Source organism: Mytilus galloprovincialis, chromosome 1 (assembly GCF_965363235.1).
Source record: "Mytilus galloprovincialis chromosome 1, xbMytGall1.hap1.1, whole genome shotgun sequence".
In the NCBI taxonomy this organism is placed as follows: domain Eukaryota; kingdom Metazoa; phylum Mollusca; class Bivalvia; order Mytilida; family Mytilidae; genus Mytilus; species Mytilus galloprovincialis.
This window is the reverse complement of record NC_134838.1, coordinates 57,965,698-57,988,490: the sequence shown is the minus strand read 5'-3', so window position 1 is coordinate 57,988,490 and position 22,793 is coordinate 57,965,698. Positions and strand designations below refer to the sequence as shown.

Genomic DNA, 22,793 nt, shown 5'->3' with positions numbered 1-22,793 from the left:
TAATTGAGTTTGTAACAATAACTACTCATTTAAATACATCATAAAATATTAAAATGTAAAATAAAGTGCTTGTTATCACTGAATGGTAAAGATTGTTTTAATTTATCAGTTGGTAGTAAAAGTGAATATACATTGTATATTGTATAAAACAATGATTTAAGTTGATTCAACTACTATTCTGGACAAAGAAAGATAACTCCAATTGAAAATTTCTTGCTATTGCACAATATTGTGCAATTAGATATTTCTTGCTATTGCGCAATACTGTGCAATTGAAAATATTTCATATTGCACAATACTGTGCAATTGAAGATCTCTTGCTATTGCGCAATACTGTGCAATTGAAAATTTCTTGCTATTGCACAATACTGTGCAATTGAAGATTTCTTATTATTGCTGAATACTGTGCAATTGAAAATTTATTGCTATTGCACAATACTTAATATAATAATTTTGGATCCTGATTTGAACCAACTTGAAAACTTAATCAAAAATCTAAGTACATGTTTAGATTCAGCATATCAAAAAAGCCAAAGAATTCATTTTTTGTTAAAATCAAACTTAGTTTAATTTTGGACCCTTTGGACTTTAATGTAGACCAATTTGAAAACGGGACCAAAAATTAAGAATCTACATACAGTTAAGATTTGGCATATCAAAGAACCCCAATTATTCAATTTTTGATGAAATCAAACAAAGTTTAATTTTGGACCAACTTGAAAACTGGGCCAATAATCAAAAATCTAAGTACATTTTTAGATTCAGCATATCAAAGAACCCCAAGGATTCATTTTTTGTTAAAATCAAACTAAGTTTAATTTTGGACCCAATTGGACCTTAATGTAGACCAATTTGATAATGGGACCAAAAATTAAGAATCTACATACACAGTTAGATTCGGCATATCAAAGAACCCCAATTATTCAATTTTGATGAAATCAAACAAAGTTCAATTTTGGACCCTTTGGGCCCCTTATTCCTAAACTGTTGGGACCAAAACTCCTAAAATCAAACCCAACCTTCCTTTTATGATCATAAACCTTGTGTTTAAATTTCATAGATTTCTATTTACTTATACTAAAGTTATTGTGTGAAAACCAAGAATAATGCTTAATTGGACCCTTTTTTGGCCCCCTAATTCCTAAACTGTTTGAACCAACACTCCCAAAATCAATTCCAACCTTCCTTTTGTGGTCATAAACCTTGTGTTAAAATTTCATAGATTTCTATTCACTTTTACTAAAGTTAGAGTGCGAAAACTAAAAGTATTAGGACGACGCCGCCGACGCCGCCGACGCCAACGCCAACGTGATACCATGAAATTACCAATTCAGGGGCAGCAACCCAACAATTGGTTGTCAGATTCATGTGAAAATTTCAGGGCAGATAGGTCTTGACCTGATAAACATTTTTACCTAAGTCAGATTTGCTCTAAATGCTTTGGTTTTTGAGTTATAAGCCAAAAACTGCATTTTACCCCTATGATCTATTTTTAGCCATGGGGGCCATCTTGGTTGGTTGGCCGGGTCATGCCACACATTTTTAAACTAGATACCCCAATGATGATTGTAGCCAAGTTTGGTTTAATTTGGCCCAGTAGTTTCAGAGGAGAAGATTTTTGTAAAAGTTAACGACGACGGACGATGACGGACGTAAAGTGATAGGAAAAGCTCACTTGACCCCTCGGGCCAGGTGAGCTAAAAATGTTTAGCGTGATCTTGCAAGATTAAGGGGTCATGATCAGTTCCAGTATTGTACATCGAATCATATTCGTTTTTTACTTTCCTGCATTACCCGAGAAAGTTCTGTTGAGACCATCTCATGTCTACCCTGAGTGGATGGTTCTGAATTGGTACCAGTTCTAGCTTAGCGTAACTGTTTTATGATCTAGAAATTGTTAATCTTTACTCCCTGAAACCAAAGGGTGATGAGAATAAGACCCGACATATTTGGGGATCATGGCCCTCTTTCTCTTTAGTATTTAACATGGAGGAACTTGAGCATCCACTGCTACCAATGTTGCACAGACTAATGTCTTGTCAGTTAAATCAATCGTGTCTGCATTCTGTTATCATGTCAGATCTCATCATTCAAAGTAAACTGTGGCCATTATTTCCACATAAATTGTGTCTGTTTGTTATGTTTTGCCTTAAACTTGATTCTTTAATTAACAAGATTTTCCTATAATTTGTGATTATTCCAAAAAAAGTAACTTAATTCCCCTTTTTTTCTTTTATTTAACATTGTGTTCTTACATGTGCATAATGAATATATATATTTCTTTTACTTTGTGATTTTTTATTAAACTTCATGTTCCATTTTTGTCTAATTTTCATAAAAATGGAACAGGCCTATTAGTCCCTTTAACAAATGTTTAATGATGTTAATAGGTATTAGCATTATTGTTTTAAAAATTATGGAAATGAGTTGAGGGAACTAATCTTGACTGATTGTATGACAGAGAAGAGCCAACAGACAAACAGTACAATGTATGATAACTATAGGCCACCTTATTCATGTTATTGCAAACTTTGGATTGACCCAATTACCTATCCTCAGCAGTTGTTTGAGAGTAGTCTGAGCTGGACTATTTCAGTAACTCTGATGAGTATTCCAATATGCTTTAAACTGATCATGTATGCATGGTTAAAAAAATTGTAGAAAAATGTAGGTTTTTTTTTACAATATATATTTTAATTTAATCTACATATCACCTGTTATACTCTGTGAAAATAGGCATTCCAAAATATGTTAATGATAAACTAAACTCAGGGTACTTATTAACCATGTTAACTACAAGGAGAATAATGATAACCAGTGTGGAACAGAAATGAAAACGATCTGTACTGTTAATTAAGCATGTAGACTACCAAACTGTACATTATATATAAAGAAAACAATTGATTGCAAAACAAGATGAGTTATAACCTTGCTTCTACAAATGTAGTTTGTGTGCTAGGGTACATGTAGGTTGCAGCACCATCCAATATTTTTTTAACACACTGGAGTTTTATAAGTATTATTAACAGAAATTCCACATCCATACGTCATGTACTATTGCGTAACCTATAAGAAAAACCTGTGTATGAAAATGTAATAAGAAAGCACAATGTCCGCAGAGAGCAGGCAATTTAACAACAACAAAAATGGTGAAATCAAAAGGTTAACAAAAAGGAGTAGGCCCAGCTGTAAGACCCCTTTTTGGCCCCAAAATATAGCATTTGTACAATGTTGTTAAATTGTAAACTATTACTCATTTATCAGAAAGTAGTATACTTTTGTTACAGAAATATGGGCTGTTTTGGATAATACAATGGACATACATGTACATCAGGTACTGCCAGGCATCATTGGTTCATGCTAAAATACTGATATCTTCAAAATTTAAACATTTGGTCAGAGACCATAATTGTCGTCCCTTGATTTTCGTTGTTCACAAATATAGTCCCTAGTGTTGACAGTGGGTTACTTGCCATTAATTTTTATACTTCTTCCAAATTTATTTCTCCATGTTTAATGTCTCAAATTGCAAGAAGAGGGGGGTGAAATTACACTGTAAAGAAATTTGGGTCCAGAACTTTAAAGGAAAGTAGTGATTTGGTCCAGCTGAAAAAGGTTTAAAATTAGCACTTCAGAAGCTGTCAAAAGATTTCAAGACGCCCTAAACATAAAATTGTCCATATTTTGAGTTAGAGCCGATGAAGTTTTCTATAATTTTGATATGATTTGTCCCAAAAGTAGTACAACACACTGTAAAAGTTTCTTTGAGAAAGCACAGGTGGGATTTTTTTTATTTTCATTTATGTTCTAAAAGAAATGCACTACGAAATAATTGTGGTCTCGGACCATTTGTGCTAATTTTAAGACTGTTTTCGTCTAAAACTAATAAGGCCACACTTGTGTTCAGTCTTATTAAAGTCATAAGAAACGAGTGACTGGTGAAAAATAATGTTTATCCAATTCTTGAACCAATGCATGTATATTACATAAACTTAGTCCTCTGTGCACGATTTTATCATTTTTTACGCAAATATATCGTATAATTGTCAATTTTTTTTCTCTCTGTCTGTTATGATTTAACAAATATGGCCACTCATTAAATGCTGTGTTTTGAAGCCGAAGTTTATCGATTGTCACCTTATAGTAAATAATCAACAAAAAGCATGGGTATTTAGCATGTGTTTAACATGTACAATCTGGTAATTGTTTATTTTAATGACAGATTCATGCGTATTGCTATCACCTGATTTTTACGAGGAGGGTCACGCTTAGGTCACTATGCATACGGAAAATATGTTGGCGAATTGCTTTCTGGCAGCAAGCAATTAAAAATAAGTAAACTTCTTCTAAATGTGGACAAATTAAAGAATTTTTCTCAGAAAAAAGTCTAACATGTTTAACCCCCCACATTATTTATATATGTGCCTGTCCCAAGTCAGGAGCCTGTTATTCAGTGGTTGTCATTTGTTTAACTTTATGTGTTACATATTTGTTTTTCGTTCATTTTTTTACATAAATAAGGCCGTTAGTTTTCTCGTTTGAATTGTTTTACATTGTCTTATCGGGGCCTATTATAGCTGACTATGCGGTATGGCTTTGCTCATTGATGAAGGCTGTACGGTGACCTATAGTTGTTAATGTCTGTGTCATATTGGTCTTTTGTGGATAGTTGTCTCATTGGCAATCATACCACATCTTCTTTTTTATATATGTACATAAGTTGTATAATGAAAACTATCCATTTAGCTTTAATAAACATATGCATATTTTTTTTTAATTTGAGGTTTCATATGACTTTAATATTTAAAAATATGTTGAAGCTAATTATAATACACAACATATTTAAATGTTGAGGGTGAACAAGAATGCAGCAACTTCTGTTTTAACCACAAAAAGTCTGAAAATAGAGGTTAAACGGCATACATGTATTTGATAGATTTTTCTTATTTAAGGAGGCTCACTGGTACAAAAATTTCAGCAAAATATTAAACATTTTGTTTTTCATTACAAATTTGATTTAATACACTATTAGTTGTACTTTATGATATGGTACAAAAAATTACCTAAAAAATCAATTTGTTTTGGCCCCAGATGACTTTTAAACATGTTCATATCACTGAAAAAGCTCCAAATTCATAATGAAATTATCTCCCTTTGGTGCAAAAATGCCATTTTAAAATTAGCTGATCTTAAACTAAACAATTGTAAAATTTAAGCAATTTCTGTAGTTTAGTTCTATTTCGATATTACCTTTTTTTCTCCTATTTATTCAACAGAAAAAAAAGTACTTTAACAAAAATGCATGCTTCTTTCGCAGCCAGATTGTGAGCTAAAACATGTAAAATGAACAGTGACCCCATATTTTTATTTTATTTTTCTATTACGGTAAGTATAGAATAAAGTTCATATACAGAGAAGAATAGAGAAATCCTATATTTAAATAAAATAAAAAAATACCCTTGAGCTCCCTTAAGCTTTAATTTGAGCGCTTTTTAACTACCAAGTCAGTCCAAATATTTCACAATAACAAATTGGATTGAATGAAGTAGACACTTTAGTGTTTAAAAAAAGTCAAAAATCTTTCATCAGACATACCTCGAGTTTCAGGCCGAAATCTTTCTCCTTTAAAAGCTCAGATGTTTTTAGAGTTCCAAATTTCATGTCATTATAGCTATTTCAAAAACAACTATATTTACAAATGAAGTTATTTTTGACAATTGATTAACTATTCAAACACTTTGAGTACACAACTCTGGTAAAATATGAATATATTCATATGTCAGCTGATTGCCAAAGTCATGGATTGCTGTTCCAATCTTACTTCCATGTCTGCTTTTTATGAATGAATTACCTGAGCTCAAATGTTAAAAAAAATTGCAAATACCAGAAAAGATATTAAAAAAATATCATTAAAAATTCCAGATATTTATGTTCATATAATTTGTGGTTATTTATGAGGGTGGTAATGCCCTTTACCATCAGGCGTCAAACGGTCATTAGCATCAAATTGGTTAAAATTTTACCGTGATTCGTCAAAATATCCTTATCGTGATTCGTCAGAGGTCTCAAATAATTACCGTTAGCTTTATTTTTGGAAAAAAATTAGAGTGATTCATCAATTGAGCTGGGTATTTTTTATCGTCTAAAAGAATGTGTACATATTTTATCGTCCTGCACTAAAAAATACCATTAACATCATTTGGTAAGAATTTTTAGTTATAAGTCATGAAGGAACCCTCATTTATGTGTGATACAGAGGTTAATTTTAATTTTGATTTTTCATTAATGAAAATAGTTACATTGTCCCTACATTCATAGAATACCAGGTGATTACATAGATTAACAAGTACATGTAATTTGTTATTTTATGTGTGATAGGAGGTTATTTCTAGTTTTGATTTTTCATTAATAAAAACATTTACATTGTCCCTACATTCATTGAATACCAGGTGCATTCGACCGTGCAATATATTTGGCGTGTCAAAACTTTTTCCCCTTCTTGTACTTATCTATTTAAACTGTCTGCTAACCATTAATTAAGATTCACGTCTGTCCTTTGTTTCATATATATATTATATAATTAACAAGTAACTGTTATTATTAATTAATATCAAACAAGCATCACTTACCAAGAGTAACTGTGGAAAAACTTTCTGCAAGTGCCGACTTCCGGGTTCTACCTTATATGGTTTTCACCTGAGATGTGGGCAAGATTTTTCCCGCCCTTTTTTAAAATGAAAATATGCGTATGCCGATATTTTTTTTTTATATTTTTTTTAAATTTATGAAATGCACGTTTATACCCCTGGGGTTGAAGGCCAATCGGAACAACTCGGCCTTTCTGGTTGCACGAAGCTATTGTACTGCGTAGCGAGAATGGCCGAGTAGTTACGATTGTACTGCGTAGCGAGAATGGCCGAGTAGTTACGATTGGGTTGAAGGCATTATACAAACAACACAATACAATATACACAATGGAAAAATGAACATATTACACATCATATATAAAGTGGTAAAACAGTAATATTTATGCAGGCGTTGTGTTTAATCAGAGACATATATATATGTCTCTGGTTTAATAGTATAGAAAGTCCCCGATATTAACATTGATATTCCTTACTTTTATAAGAAGTCTCAAATTGAAATATGTCTTTTAAAAACATTTTTCAAAGCATAAGTACAAATTTACTAGTATTTTTTTTTTAATAGGAATTCTGTAAATGTACAAATATGTTTTAACCGGATGCTCCGCAGGGGGCAGCTATATACGACCGCAGAGGTTGAAACCTGAACAGTTGGGGCAAGTATGGACACAACATTCAAGCTGGATTCAGCTCTAAATTTTGATTGTGATTAAATAGGTGACACAGCATAGGTTTCTGACACAGAATGAATGTGGTCTAATGAACTTAACAATTTTTTTTTTGCCTTTGAGCAATTCACTATGCTGTTGAATATTAATCCTCTCAAAAAATGTTTGAAGAAATTTTCTTTTTATTTATGAAATCTAAAAATTGACCCCCCCCCCATTGTTTTTCTCACATCCCCCTTTCCCTTATTCCAAAACTGATCTCAATCCAAATTTCTAATGGAGTTAACAGTTAAAAAAGTGCTTGTAATCACTGTATGGTAAAGATTGTTTTTATTTATTAGTTGGTAGTAAAAGTGAATATACATTGTATATTGTATAAAACAATGATTTAAGTTGATTCAATTACTATTCTGGACCACAGGCACTTGTCTCAGAAAAAAAATTTCCTATATACCTTAATATTATACCACAAGGTACTTAACTAAATTTTTTGGAAATGTCACCCAGTCCCGAATTTCCGTTTAGTAGTCGTGTCATATACATATGTACCATTGTGTAGATAAATCAATTTAGATTTACGGCATAATAAGTTTAAGTAGGTTTGAAAACCGAGAAATCGAAAATAACGGAAATTCGGGACTAGGTGACATTTTTCAAAAAATTTAGTTAAGTACCTTGTGTTATATAATTAAGGTATATAGGGGGAAAAAGTCTGAGACAAGTGCCTGTTATATTAAGGTATATAGGGGAAAAAATTCTGAGACAAGTGCCTGTGTTCTGGACATAGAAAGATAACTCCAATTTTCAAAGAATGTTTCATAAAAACTGTGCAATTGAAAATTTCTTGCTATTGCGCAATATTGTGCAATTAGATATTTCTTGCTATTGCGCAATACTGTGCAATCGAAGATTTCTTGCTATTGCACAATACTGTGCAATTGAAGATTTCTTGCTATTGCACAATACTGTGCAATTGAAGATTTCTTGCTATTGCACAATACTGTGCAATTGAAAATTTCTTGCTATTGCACAATACTTAATATAATAATGTTGGACCCCGATTTGGACCAACTTGAAAACTGGGCCTATAATAAAAAATCTAAGTACATGTTTAGATTCAGCATTTCAAAGAACCCCCAAGAATTCAATTTGCGTTAAAATCAAGCTAAGTTTAATTTTGGACCCTTTGACCTTAATGTAGACCAATTTGAAAACAGGACCAAAAATTAAGTATCTGAATACACGGTTCGATTTGACATATCAAAGAACCCCAATAACTCATTTTTTGATGAAATCAAACAAAGTTTAATTTTGGACCCTTTTGGCCCCTAATTCGTTGGGACCTCAACTCCCAAAATCAATTCATGTTTACATCGCTTATATGGTCATCTGAGGTCAAATCGATAGTTAATTAGATGGCGTCTGGACTAAAATACACACGAAACGAACATACATATTATCTTCCCTTATGCTCTGTAAACTGTTTATTTTAGACTTTAAAATTTGGTAGTTTGGATAAATGTTTTACACTATTATAAATCAAATATGAGAATTTGAGTCAAATCGGTGACCATGAATTTGACAGCTAGTGCCCCTTTACAGAACCAAAAGAATTCAAGACTTTAATTAAAGGGTTAAATTCGTGGTCACCGATTTGACTCAAATTCTCATATTTGATTTATAATAGTGTAAAACATTTATCCAAACTACCAAAAGTCTAAAATAAACAGTTTACAGAGCATGGGGTAGATAATATGTATGTTCGTTTCGTGTGTATTCAGTCAGGATCCTACTTCGTCAAAATTATCTCCCCATTACGCCAGTTCATTTTCACAATCGTAAAAATGGAAGCCATTGTAGCGATGACGCGCTACCAATTTTGCTCTTGGAAACCGATAAATTTATCCACATTGCACCAATACGATCCTTATATGTCAGTTATATTTTAAAAGACAAATGTATCAACTAGCTAATGAGCATCAGTTAATGATATTGTCTGCATTGATTCAACTTAAAACTATTGTCTGATCGGTTGTTAGGTGGAATTTTCGAAAAATCATAAACATTTAAAAAAAATCTAATTAAATATTTCGTGGAAGGGCAGACTAGATTTTTTTAGTGGTTGAAGACTATAAACCCTAGTTATCACACACAAAAAATTAGAATTTTTCGAAGATATGCATTTTCATCATCCAACTTGTAAGACTGTCGTCAAGTACTTTCAGTAAAAAAATAGCTATTCGAACACACCTTCCCTGTTTTTGTGACTCATTAGATAGGTATTTCACTTGACCCATATATTTCATCTTTTAGTACTGTTATTTTTTTGTGTTATAAAGTCAACATATAGCTTTTATATATAAAAATTTGTAAGGGTTCCGCGGAACCCAGTGTCTCGCCTACTTTTGCTGTTAATCGCAGACTCAAAAAATGAGGAAAAACATCAATAAAAATTTCCCTCTCGATACTGTCTTTTGATTGAAAGAAGTTTGGTAAAAAATCCAGGATAGTTTATGAATCTAATAAATGTTGTATAAACTTTAACTGCAGACTGTATGTAATGTTAACTGGAAGAAAAACTAAGTCCATTGATAAGTAAAATACGGAAAAAGTGAATTTTTTTTTTACAAAATTTACTTCTGAATAATATCTTATGATCAGAAACAAGCTTCTGTCTAAGTTTGGTAGAAATCCAGGATAGTTTAAGAACATTATAAAAATTTTAAAAACTTAAACCACAGAGTGAATGTTTTGTTTCTGGCAAAAAAACTAAATCCATTTATAAGTAAAATACGGAAAAGTGGAAATTTATTTTTACAAAATTTTCTTCTTGATACTATCTTATGATTATAAACAAGCTTCTGTCCAAGTTTGGTACAAATCAAGGATAGTTTATGAAAGTTATTAAAATTTTAAAAACTTTAACCACAGAGTGAATGTAATGTTTCCTCGCAGAAAAACTAAGTCCATTTATAAGTAAAATACGGAAAAGTGGAAATTTATTTTTACAAAATTTTCTTCTTGATACTATCTTATGATTATAAACAAGCTTCTGTCCAAGTTTGGTACAAATCAAGGATAGTTTATGAAAGTTATTAAAATTTTAAAAACTTTAACCACAGAGTGAATGTAATGTTTCCTTGCAGAAAAACAAAGTCCATTTATAAGTAAAATACGGAAAAAATGGAATTTTATTTTTACAAAATTTACTTCTAGATACTTTCTTATGATCATAAACAAGCTTCTGTCCAAGTTTGGTAGAAATTCAGTATAGTTTAAGAAAGTTATTAAAATTTCAAAAACTTTAACCACAGAGTGAATATTTGTGGACGCCGCCGACGACGACGACGCCGACGCCGACGGAATGTAGGATCGCTTAGTCTCGCTTTTTCGACTAAAGTCGAAGGCTCGACAAAAATGATAGAATCTGAAGCGAGACGATGTATGAAATATTCTTACTTTGAACGATATCAAGACAAAATACTCAACTCAAACACGCCCTAACATAAAAAGGTGCACTCGATTTTCTCTTTTCGATACAATTGTTACCTATGTTTTGGAATTTTTTCTTCAGTCACATAATGGAAGGGCAGACACGAAAATTACTGAACTAATAGATTGATATCTTTTCCGTCCATGGTAATTTTTTCAAAAAAATCGGAGGTTATGCATTTTTGTCATCCAACTTGAAAGATACCCATGTCGTCGACTTGATATATAATTGTTCTGCTTAACTATGTACTATTTTTTTATATATCTCGTAGCTAGTGCCCCTTTAAAAAAAACCTTCATTTATTGAAATTGGTCCTAGGCATAATTGCGGGGTATCTCGGAGCAGCAATGGCCCTAGAGGTGCAGTATGTAGGACCACCGGTGTGTGGATATGCCCTAGCACTCATCCATTAGTTGTTGGCATGATACGGGTAATGTTCTTCTCATATATTGTATGATGGTATTATACTAAACCTCTAACGGGAGGGATTGTGCTTAATTTGCATATGATGAAGATATAATCCTTAAATCGATGTAATTGAGGACTGGAGCTGGCATGTCAGTATGAGTTGCCTCATATCATGCAGGTGAAGAAATATACATATTAAAGAACCAAAAGAATTCAAGACTTTAATTTAAAAAACCTGCATTTATTGAAATTGGTCAAGACATAAGCAATTTATTCAAACTTTTAAAATGTTAAGACCATAAAATACCCCCCACCCGCAAATTCAATACCGATCGTTCTTTATTTGTATGGAACCTTCGGGTACAATGTCATAGAGATCCATAGACTTATAGTCTTCTTGTGATATTTTGACTTGTGGTACAATTTTATTGAGATCCACACATTTATTCTGATCTGAATTATTTAGCTGTAAACCAAAAGTCTTCCGACGATGACTACGACGACGACGCCTGACAACATCAACACATTATAAGAGCGCAAACATGTTTGCAAGTTTTGCAAGATTTATAAAAGACCATTTGTTTTTAAGACAGACACTTTTAAAGGCCAATTTAGTAAAAGCAATCAAGAACAACCCTCATACAAGTTAATTATCACCTAACCATATTGAGAACTAATCTCGGTGTTTCTTTTGAGGTCCTCGGGTCTGTTAGACTTTTCTTTTTTTTTCTAAACCAATGCATTAAAATGTTTGGGTTGCTTCTTATGTTAAAGGTATTTCAAAGGTACCTAATTATCGGTTACGGTTGAAAAAATAGACCACTCGCTCAATCCTGAATCCTTGATTTTATACAGAATTTAAAACTTTTTCGAACGATATCGTACGCAGTTTTACTCGTCTTTGTCAACTCCTCGCGACAGCACATGGTTAGTAGGGTCTTGCATCCTAGGCATAACTGCGGGCGATCTCGGAGCAGCAATGGCCCTAGAGGTGCAGTATGCAGGCCCACCGGTGTGTGGATATGCCCTAGCACTCATTAACTAGCTGTTGGCATGATACGGGTAATGTTCTTCTCATATATATTTTATGATGGTATTATACTAAACCTCTAACGGGAGTGATGGTGCTCGATTTTTATATGATGAAGACATAATTCTTCAATCAATGTTATTGAGGACTGGAGCTGGCATGTCAGTATGAGTGGCCTCATATCATGCAGGTGGAGAAATATACATGTACATAGAGGATCATAGAGAATAATAGTGCATCGACTTGACATATCAACAATATAATGATGAGGCTTAGAAACGGGGAAATGCGAGGCTTCTATATCTATTCATAATTATTGACTTGACATATCAACGATATAAGGATTGTATGTTTTGTTTTAAATATGTTTTGGAGTTTAGTATGTCGTCCATTTTCATTGAACTAGTACAAATTTTTAGAGGCTAGCTGAGGCCCATCTCCAGGTGCGGGATTTTCTTGTTGCGTTAATGAAGACCTATTTGTGACCTTCGGTTGTTGTGTGGTCTTTGGTCGGGTTGTTGTCACTTTGACATGTTCCTCATGTCCATCCCTAATTTAATTACACAACGACAATAAAATGTTCCGTTTGTTTAAAAGTTTGATACGAACGCAGAGGTCGAACCCTGAACAGTGGGGCAAGTATGGACACAATATTCATGCTCGATACAGCTCTGCATTTGGATTGTGGGATATTTGAAATAGCATGAGTTTGTGACACACAATAAATGTCGCCCAAAATCTTAATACATAGTTTGATTCAGCATATAAAATAAAACAAAGGATTAAGATCAAACACAGTTTAATTTGGGTTCCAAATTTTTAACAACTTGAAAACTGGGTCTTAATTCAAAAAATCTCAATAGATATAAGAGGATGTGGTATGGGTGCCAATGAGACAACTCTCCATCCGAGTCACAATTTGTAAAAGTAAACCATTATATGTCACAGTACGGTCTTAAAAACGGAACCTTGGCTCACACCGAACACCTATAAAGGTCCATAAAATGACTAGCGTAAAACAATTCAAACGGGAAAACCAACTGTCTAATCTATATAAACAAGAGTGCACACGCTGAAATGTCTCGCCTTCTTTACTGATCATTGATATTATGTTAATAGTCCTAAATATAAAGCTTTATTTAATACAACTGTCACATAAAACTTAACATGAACCAAGAAAACTAAACATTGACCAATGAACCATAAAAATGAGGCCAAGAGCATATGAACCATGCCATGCAGGCAGGCATTAACAGCTTTTAACAATTCTTCCATACAACAAATATAGCTGACCTATTATACAGTTTAAATAAATGGGGAATGTGTCCAAATGAACACAGATGATGCCCCGCTATCATTAATCGTTATAAAGGGACATAACTCCAGAACTGTAAAAGTGAAGCTGCCAAAATTTGAACTTACACTGATTTTAGTGGTAATAAGCATTATATATACATTTCCTTAAATTTACTTGAGACAAACCTGAGTTAAGAAAACAGAAACGAATCAACTCAGCAATTTTTCCATTTGTTAAGGGGCATAACCCTAGAATGGTAATCAAAGTGCTTGAAAGCACTGAATGGTAAAGATTGATTTAATTTATCAGTTGGTAGTAACATTGAATATTGCATTGTATAAGCATTGGTTTTAGTTGATTCAACTACAATCATGGACAAATAAAGGGATACTCCAATTTAAAAAAAAATATACTTCATTTTTGAAATTTTTCAGCAATTTTTCAATTTGTAAAGGGCAGTAAAGTGCATAATTCTAGAACGGTAAAAGTGACTGAATCAAAATTCAACCTTGATCTGACTATTGTAGTAATAAGCATTATGTATAAGTTTCTGAACATTTGGTTGAGGCAAACTTCAGTTAGATGACGGAAACAAAAAAAATACCAATTTTTCCATTTGTAAAGAGGCATAACTCTGACACCACCAAAATTCAAACTTGATCTGTATTTAGTGGTAATAAACATTGAGTATAAGTTTATATCATTTGGTTGAGGCAAACTAAAGTTTGAGAACGGAAACAAACTTTGGAAAGTACAACGGTACGTATGTACGTACAGACGGGCAAGTGTAAAACTTATACCAAAGCACAAAACTTAACACTGAGCAATGAGCAGTGAAAATGAGATCAAGGTCAAATAAAACCTAAGCAACTGATATATAGATCATAAATATTTCCATACACCAAATATAGTAGACCTATTGCATACAGTATAAAATAAAACAGACCAAAACACAACCAGATGCTCCGCAGGGCGCAGCTTTATACGACCGCAGAGTTCGAACCCTGAATATAGACACAACATACAAGCTTGATACAGCTCCGAATTTGGATTGTGATTAAATAGTTGACACAACACAGGTTTCTGACACATAATGAATGTGGTCTAAGAACTTAAACTTAAAAACTTTAAATTTTAAATTGGACATTACCTATTATGGTCCAATATCCAAAATCTAAATACATGGTTAGATTCAGCATATCAAAGAACCCCAAGAATTCAATTTTTGATGAAATCAAATAAAGTTCAATTTTGGACCCTTTAGACCTCAATGTGGATCAATCTGATAACCGGGCCCAAACATCATAAATCTAAATACATGGTTAGATTAAGCATATATCAAAGAACCCCATATATACAAATTTTGTTGAAATCAAACAAATTTTAATTTTGGACCGCAATTTGGACCAACTTGAAAACTGGGCCTATAATCAAAAATCTAAATACAGGTTTAGATTCAGCATATCAAAGAACCCCAAGGATTCAATTTTTGTTGATATCAAACAAAGTTTAATTTTGGACCACGATTTGGACCAACTTGAAAACTGGGCCCATAATAAAAATTATAAGAACATGTTTAGATTCAGCATACCAAAGAACCCCAAGGATTCAATTTTTGTTGAAATCAAACAAAGTTTTACTTTGGACCACAATTTGGACCAACTTGAGAACTGGGCCCATAATAAAAAATCTAAGTACATATTTAGATTCAACATATCAAAAAACCCAAGAATTCAATTTTTGTTGAAATCAAACAAACTTTAAGTTTAATTTTGGACCCCAAATTGGACCAACTTGAAAACTGGGCCAATAATAAAATATATAAGTACATGTTTAGATTCAGCATATCAAAGAACCCCAAGAATTCAATTTTTGTTTAAATCAAGTTTAATTTTGGACCCTTTGGACCTTAATGTAGACCAATTTGAAAATGGGGCCAAAAAATAAGTATCTACATACACAGTTAGATTCGGCATATCAAAGAACCCCAATTATTCAATTTTTGATTAATTCAAACAAAGTTTAATTTTGGAGCCTTTGGGCCCCTTATTCCTAAACTGTTAAGACAAACTCCCAAATTCAATCCCAACCTTCCTTATATGGTAATAAACCTTGTGTTTAAATTTCATAGATTTCTATTTACTTATACTTAAGTTATGGTGCGAAAACCAAGAAAAATGCTTATTTGGGCCCCTTTTTGGCCCGTAAGTCCTAAACTGTTGGGACCTCAACTTCCAAAATCAATCCCAACCTTCCTTTTGTGTTCATAAACCTTGTGTTTAAATTTCATTGATTTGTATTTACTAATACTAAAGTTATTGTGCGAAAACTAAGAATAATGCTTATTTGGGCCTTTTTTTCCCCTCTAATTTCTAAACTGTTGGGACCAAAACTCCCAAAATCAATCCCAACCTTCCTTTTATGGTCATAAACCTTGTGTTTAAATTTCATAGATTTCTATTCACTTCTACTAAAGTTATAGTGCGAAAACCAAAAGTCTTCGGACGCCGACGACAACGACAACGCCAACGTGATACCAATTTACGACCAAAAAAATTTCAATTTTTGCGGTCGTATAAAAACTTGCTTATAATATCTGAGATATGGACTTGACCACCAAAACTTAACCTTGTTCACTGATCCATGAAATGAGGTCGAGGTCAAGTGAAAACTGTCTGATGGGCATGAGGACCTTACAAGGTATGCACATACCAAATATAGTTGTTCTATTACTTGTAATAGGAGAGAATTTAACATTATAAAAAATCTTAATTTTTTTAAGTAGTCACTTAACCATGAAAATGAGGTCAAGGACATTGGACATGTGAATGACGGAAACTGTAACATGAGGCTTCTATATACAAAGTATGAAGCATCCAGGTCTTCCACCTTCTAAGATATAAAGCTTTTAAGAAGTTAGCTAAACGCCGCTGCCGGATCACTATCCCTATGTCGAGCTTTCTGCGACAGGTCACAAGCTCGACAAAAACGAGAAACTAGAATCACATCAACAAACGACAACCACTGACAATCAGGTTCCTGACTTAGTCAGGTGCAAACAAATATAAATTTTAAATACATGTTTAATTAAGAATATTAAAGAACCTAAGGTATAAAATACTGAATAAAACCCTACTGAAATTGGTCAGGAAATAAGCTTATAGAAGTATTAGAAATGTATTGGTTTTTATAGCCCTTTTTCTTAAACGTAGTAGTGGTAATAATTAGTGTTGTCAACGGTTAACCGGTTAATCGGTCGAACGACCGAATACCGAATACCAAAAACGTTAACCGGTTAACCGGACTTTTTTCATTTTTGACAGATTTGATATAAATTTGTATTGAAATCAATAAATAGTTAGGTTTTAATTAAAAATTGTCGTCTTGGTAATTAATTTGACAGATCAATTGTCCAGTAAATTGATTGCTATTGTTAATCCTATACACATAAAATTAATTAGAACTTGTCTCTCAGCTCGGGGCAGGATCTTAAAGAAACATAATTAGTATACATGTTTTTTTAACAGTAACTTTAAATCAGTATTAAAGCGATTAAATTTTACGATTTACTTCATTATTTCGTTTCTGATCTAATATTGTGTAAACCTTCACCTAAATGTACAACCTCCGTCGCGCAAGGCTTAGTCGAAATGCTAACAAAAAATTGTGAAATGCAAACCAATGTGAATGTACTCAATGTATACGTGATAGTACGAGTAACATGCAGACAAAGTAAAGAAACGGTGACCTATAGTTGTGAATGTCTGTGTCATTTTGATCTCTTGTGGAGAATTGTCTCATTTGCAATCATCTTCTTTTTTATAATTAATCATTATCTTTTAAATTGAAATACTCCACATCATTTTCGGAGTCAACAAGTGATTTCTCAATCTGAAGTTGGTACAAACGCTATAGTTGATACGGTGTAGTTGATTATTTAAAGTCAAACTTCGCCAGGAATCCTCACAGACAAGCCTTATATCAAAGAGAAGAGGACAAATTTCAATTCTAAAAGCGTAAATTTATGACTTGGATGAAAGGTTGTCAAATTGACACTCATACCACATGTTATATCTATGTGTGGTACTAGTGATAAGGCTTTCAAGCACCAACTCAAACTACCGGTTAACCGGTTAATCGGTCGAACGATTATCCGAGTAACCGGTTAGGCAAAAGTGTACGATTTGACAACACTAGTAATAATCAATTGCCTTCGGACGAGGACGATGACAACGAAAACTTCATACCGGCAGTATACAACTGCAGTATATAGCATAAAACAAAATCCAAATCAAACAAATCTTGCACAAACAGCGCCTATATGCTATGGCTGTCACAATGAACTGTATCCTGTTGCATTTGTTTCTTCATATAAATAAAACAAAACAGACCTTTAGTTTGGAATGTGTAAAACGTTTAATGACATAAGACTGCATTGCACAAATCAAATGATCTACTAGTATTCATACAATTTAAAACAAAAATCGAATGATCTGTTCATACAATTTAGAGCACAAATCAAATGATCTATTCATACTTTTAAAACAATTCATAAAATATTTCATTTTATCTAAATTTCCAATTTTCCAGGAGTTATGTAGAAACCGTCGGATTCCCTGCTGATGCCCATTTCACATAAATTAATATTATCTATAACTTGTGTACCAAAATCTATATTTTGTGATTGGGAATAAAGCCAAGGAGCTATATACTTTTTACCGGTTGCTCTGGCCACAGTTCGAGTAATTTTCATGATTGTCATGTGAGGTACAAACTCATGGTTGTCTCTAATCTCAATTCCTTCTTGTTTAAGACATAATCTTAAATGCTCTACCATATCTAAAAATTCTTGAGGACATTCACACTTCGCATATAAAACTCTATTGAAGAAATTTTCCATTCCTTTAAAAAGAATTGTTTTATCTTTCCGTATCATACCCTGAAGTTCCGATTTGATTTTTTGCAGAACTTGACAAGCGTGGGCAACTTGTTCAGTTGTATCTAGTCCTAATGTGCACAGTGTGATGTGCAATGAATTCAGTGGTATGCAGCATTCTTCATATTGAGGTTCATGTTCTAAAATAACATCTTGTATTCCCTCTACAACTTTTCTTACCTCATTGTTCGTTATACGCAAAGCAAGAAAATGGTTTGGTCTTAATTTGTTTCTCCAATACTTGTCATGTGTATCCTCATCTTCATCGGCGAGATGTAAGTCATCTTCGTCGTTCCCTGTAGCATAGTTGTTACTTCCTATAGTTACAGTGATCCCGTCATCGCTATCACTGTCCTCCTCGTTGTCGTCGACATCATAATCTCCACCTTCTGCCTTATTCATTTCGTCGGTATTGTTTACATCGCTGTCTTTGTGGTACTTTTCTATGACATCGTATATTGTAGTGTTGCTTCCTGTAGAACCAAAAACGTTGTCCATTCTCAGATTTTTGTCCCATATTTTCACATCTCTATACTTGAAATACTGGATTCTGTGTTTTGGAACTGCTAGTACATTGTAATCAACTGTTGCTATGTCTTCCCAGCTAAAAGATGTAAAGTACTTTTCTTGTATTCCCAAAAACCTGTCTATGTAACCTACTAAAAATTCGTCCACTGGTAAGTTACCATCCCATAAAATTCGTTTAACAACATCGTCTGAAGTTTTCATTGATGGTTTCTTCTCGTCTGCTGTTTCATCTTGTACTTTCTTTTCTTTTCGATTTTTTCTATCTTGCTTAGCCACTGAAATTTTATTTACTGATTTTTCTTTATTGGTTTTAGATTTAGTTTTTGCAGAAGGTGTCAAATTGATGTTGTTCTTCTGTAACCAAAGTTGAGCATGCTCAACTAAGTTCAAGACCATTGGTGACCCGAGAGCTGAAGCAGCAGTTTCCTCTAGTTCGTTCTGTATTTCGTCCACAGCTTTCGAATCCATTGTTCCTGACCTTATGATAATATTAGGTTTCGTAGAAGGATATGTTTCTATAATAAATAAGTAATGATTTATACAGATAATGTTCATCCTGAGAATAAGAAAAAAATACGTATTTCCTGTTTGAATTCTCTAGGTAATCCTTATATGATTTTTGTTTGTTGCCATTTCTAGAGTTTCAAGAACGAAAACATATAGCAGAAATAAAGTTTTTTTATAAACTCTCTTTTTATAAAGTGTGAATAAAAAAACATGGTTAAGCATTGGCATGGAAAGAGGACCTTTTAAAATTTTTGTTCACTGCATAAATACTTTTAAACATAAAGTTGGATAACCTAGCTTTCTCAGCTTTTAAAAAGTCTGTTGATCAGCCCTGTCGATTGCTACAGTACACATATATTAAGAAATCTATTGACTTGATATTTGCAATTGTTAACCGGTCTAATTATGATAATCCTGAAAATGTATATCATTAATTTCTGTGAAGGGATATAGTCCTTTCAAACTAATAGGATCTTTTCTCTGGTAAATTTCAAATGTATAGTTTGAGCTCTTCTACCCACAAAAAAATAAATTAATGTTTACAAATCATTTAGAGAAAATAATCTACAATCTATTTATTTCACATGAATTCCATGGTAGAAATGACTAAACGTACATAAATAACACTATACAACTTACTTTTCAATTGGAATTTGTAGATAATATCTTGGTCCTTCGGTTGTAGGGTAACAATATGGGAGAAGTCTGCAATATCTGTGATGATGCGACATTGTCCATTAAAGTCCTTTTTTACTTTAGCTACTTCTTGTGACTGCATATCTATATTGTCGGTAGACGCCATAGTCTTGATTTTCCTATAAAAACAGAAAAATACCAATATATACGTTTTGTCATTGATCAGCCTATTAAACTTGTGCACACAATTGTTAATCTTTGGGACTGTTATATTAGTATAACGTTCACTCCCATTGATAATCTACAAAATATTTTTAGATTGTGTTTATCTGACTGTACTTTTATATAGGATATCTAGGACACAGGGCTCTTTTTAATATTTTTCTATCATCCGATAGTCTTCTGGTAATATATAGATGGGGTAGGAGGGGTCCTGATCCAGAAATCCCGGGCTTAAAAACACGATATCCCGAGGTCTCGAATTTAAATAAATTTAGATCCCGACATCCCGAAATTCGAAAAAAAAGAATTCCCGGATACAGACAGGGTCAATCGGACCCCGAAATCCGCGCTTAAAAACACCCGATCCCGGAGTCCCGATAAAGGTCCTATCCCCTCTCATATATATATATATCCTGGTATCATCCGGTTCTCGATAAAGCATAACAAACAAGTTGATCGTATAGTAAGTACAGCTAATAAATACACCAAAGTTGTTTTGTGTTATTTTATTAAACACTTATTTCCCCTAGACCCCTGTTAACTATCGAGAACAGACGATAGCACGATATGATATTTGTTATGTTTTCCTGTTACCGTGACATTAAAGCTTTATCATTATTTCTCAGACTAACAATGAAGACATTATGTGTAATAATAATGACATAAAGTATATGTTACTTACTGCAGCTCAAAGTTTTCCCAATATAAGTAATAAATATCAGATCATACGGCTATTTATATGTTAACATTATCAACTGGTGGTGCAATACCGGCTGACGTCTCATGCTAAAAATAGACTCGTTTAAAAAGATATTATTAGAACAACCAAATACCAATAACAATAAAGAACGGTGAAACGGACTCGCTTCTACGCTGAATATAAGTATCATGAATTCAATCATGTTGAACAATAGAATTTACACAAAAAGATATTATAATATATAATATTTTAACGACGTTAGAAACTATATATAGAAACAAACATTCTTTATTCACCAATCATGGACCCTTGTAGGATAATAGAGCCCGTACTGTGAATTTAAACAATCCACGCAACTAACATCTTTTAATCAAGATTATTGAATATCATCTTTAGCAGCAGTAGTGAAATTTGGAAAAATAAGCTTCTTTGATACACTATACATATTTGTAAATATAATTATATACTGTTTTTGGAGGCCTAAACCTTTTAGTATCATCCCTTGGTGAATTTTGCATTAAAGTGAAGAAAAATAAATTCTTTTGTGCACTAGTCACGAGGAGGTGGGACGGTTTCTTAAATCCCAATTGCTTATTGAAAATATGGGACAAAAATCTGAGAATGGACAACGTTTTTGGTTCTACAGGAAGCAACACTACAATATACGATGTCATAGAAAAGTACCACAAAGACAGCGATGTAAACAATACCGACGAAATGAATAAGGCAGAAGATGAAGATTATGATGTCGACGACAACGAGGAGGACAGTGATAGCGATGACGGGATCACTGTAACTATAGGAAGTAACAACTATGCTACAGGGAACGACGAAGATGACTTACATCTCGCCGATGAAGATGAGGATACACATGACAAGTATTGGAGAAACAAATTAAGACCAAACCATTTTCTTGCTTTGCGTATAACGAACAATGAGGTAAGAAAAGTTGTAGAGGGAATACAAGATGTTATTTTAGAACATGAACCTCAATATGAAGAATGCTGCATACCACTGAATTCATTGCACATCACACTGTGCACATTAGGACTAGATACAACTGAACAAGTTGCCCACGTTTGTCAAGTTCTGCAAAAAATCAAATCGGAACTTCAGGGTATGATACGGAAAGATAAAACAATTCTTTTTAAAGGAATGGAAAATTTCTTCAATAAAGTTTTATATGCGAAGTGTGAATGTCCTCAAGAATTTTTAGATATGGTAGAGCATTTAAGATTATGTCTTAAACAAGAAGGAATTGAGATTAGAGACAACCATGAGTTTGTACCTCACATGACAATCATGAAAATTACTCGAACTGTGGCCAGAGCAACCGGTAAAAAGTACATTAAGGTCCAAAGGGTCCAAAATTAAACTAAGTTTGATTTAAACAAAAATTGAATTCTTGAGGTTCTTTGATATGCTGAATCTAAACATATACTTATATTTTTTATTATTGGCCCAGTTTTCAAGTTGGTCCAATTTGGGGGCCAAAATTAAACTTAAAGTTTGTTTGATTTCAACAAAAATTGAATTCTTGGGTTTTTTGATATGTTGAATCTAAATATGTACTTAGATTTTTTTTATTATGGGCCCAGTTCTCAAGTTGGTCCAAATCGTGGTCCAAAATTAAACTTTGTTTGATTTCAACAAAAATTGAATCCTTGGGGTTCTTTGGTATGCTGAATCTAAACATGTATTTAGAATTTTGATTACAGGCCCAA

At 33.0% G+C, this 22,793-nt stretch overlaps 3 protein-coding genes across 4 annotated transcripts in view; 1 reads left to right on the top strand and 2 right to left on the bottom strand.

The window, feature by feature from the left end:
* LOC143079612 (gelsolin-like protein 2) overlaps nucleotides 1–6,732 on the bottom strand; it is a 61,708-nt gene extending 54,976 nt beyond the window's left edge. The window contains exon 1 of one of the 2 annotated variants that reach the window (XM_076255089.1): nucleotides 6,630–6,732. The gene's annotated coding sequence lies outside the window, so the exon portion shown is untranslated. The remainder of the gene's footprint in view (nucleotides 1–6,629) is intronic. The other variant, XM_076255053.1, reaches the window with a different exon arrangement.
* Nucleotides 6,733–17,932: 11,200 nt separating this feature from the next.
* Nucleotides 17,933–21,155, bottom strand: LOC143079523 (leukocyte receptor cluster member 9-like). The gene is made up of 3 exons (XM_076254914.1): nucleotides 21,052–21,155; nucleotides 20,151–20,326; nucleotides 17,933–19,519 (listed from the first exon to the last, which is right to left on the bottom strand). The coding sequence occupies exons 2-3, from the start codon at nucleotides 20,311–20,313 to the stop codon at nucleotides 18,111–18,113; spliced, it is 1,572 nt and encodes a 523-aa protein (XP_076111029.1). The 5' UTR covers nucleotides 20,314–20,326; nucleotides 21,052–21,155; the 3' UTR covers nucleotides 17,933–18,110.
* Nucleotides 21,156–21,670: 515 nt separating this feature from the next.
* On the top strand, nucleotides 21,671–22,443 carry LOC143079468 (A-kinase anchor protein 7-like). The gene has a single exon (XM_076254821.1). The coding sequence runs from the start codon at nucleotides 21,691–21,693 to the stop codon at nucleotides 22,441–22,443; it is 753 nt and encodes a 250-aa protein (XP_076110936.1). The 5' UTR covers nucleotides 21,671–21,690.
* The last annotated feature ends 350 nt before the right edge of the window (nucleotides 22,444–22,793 follow it).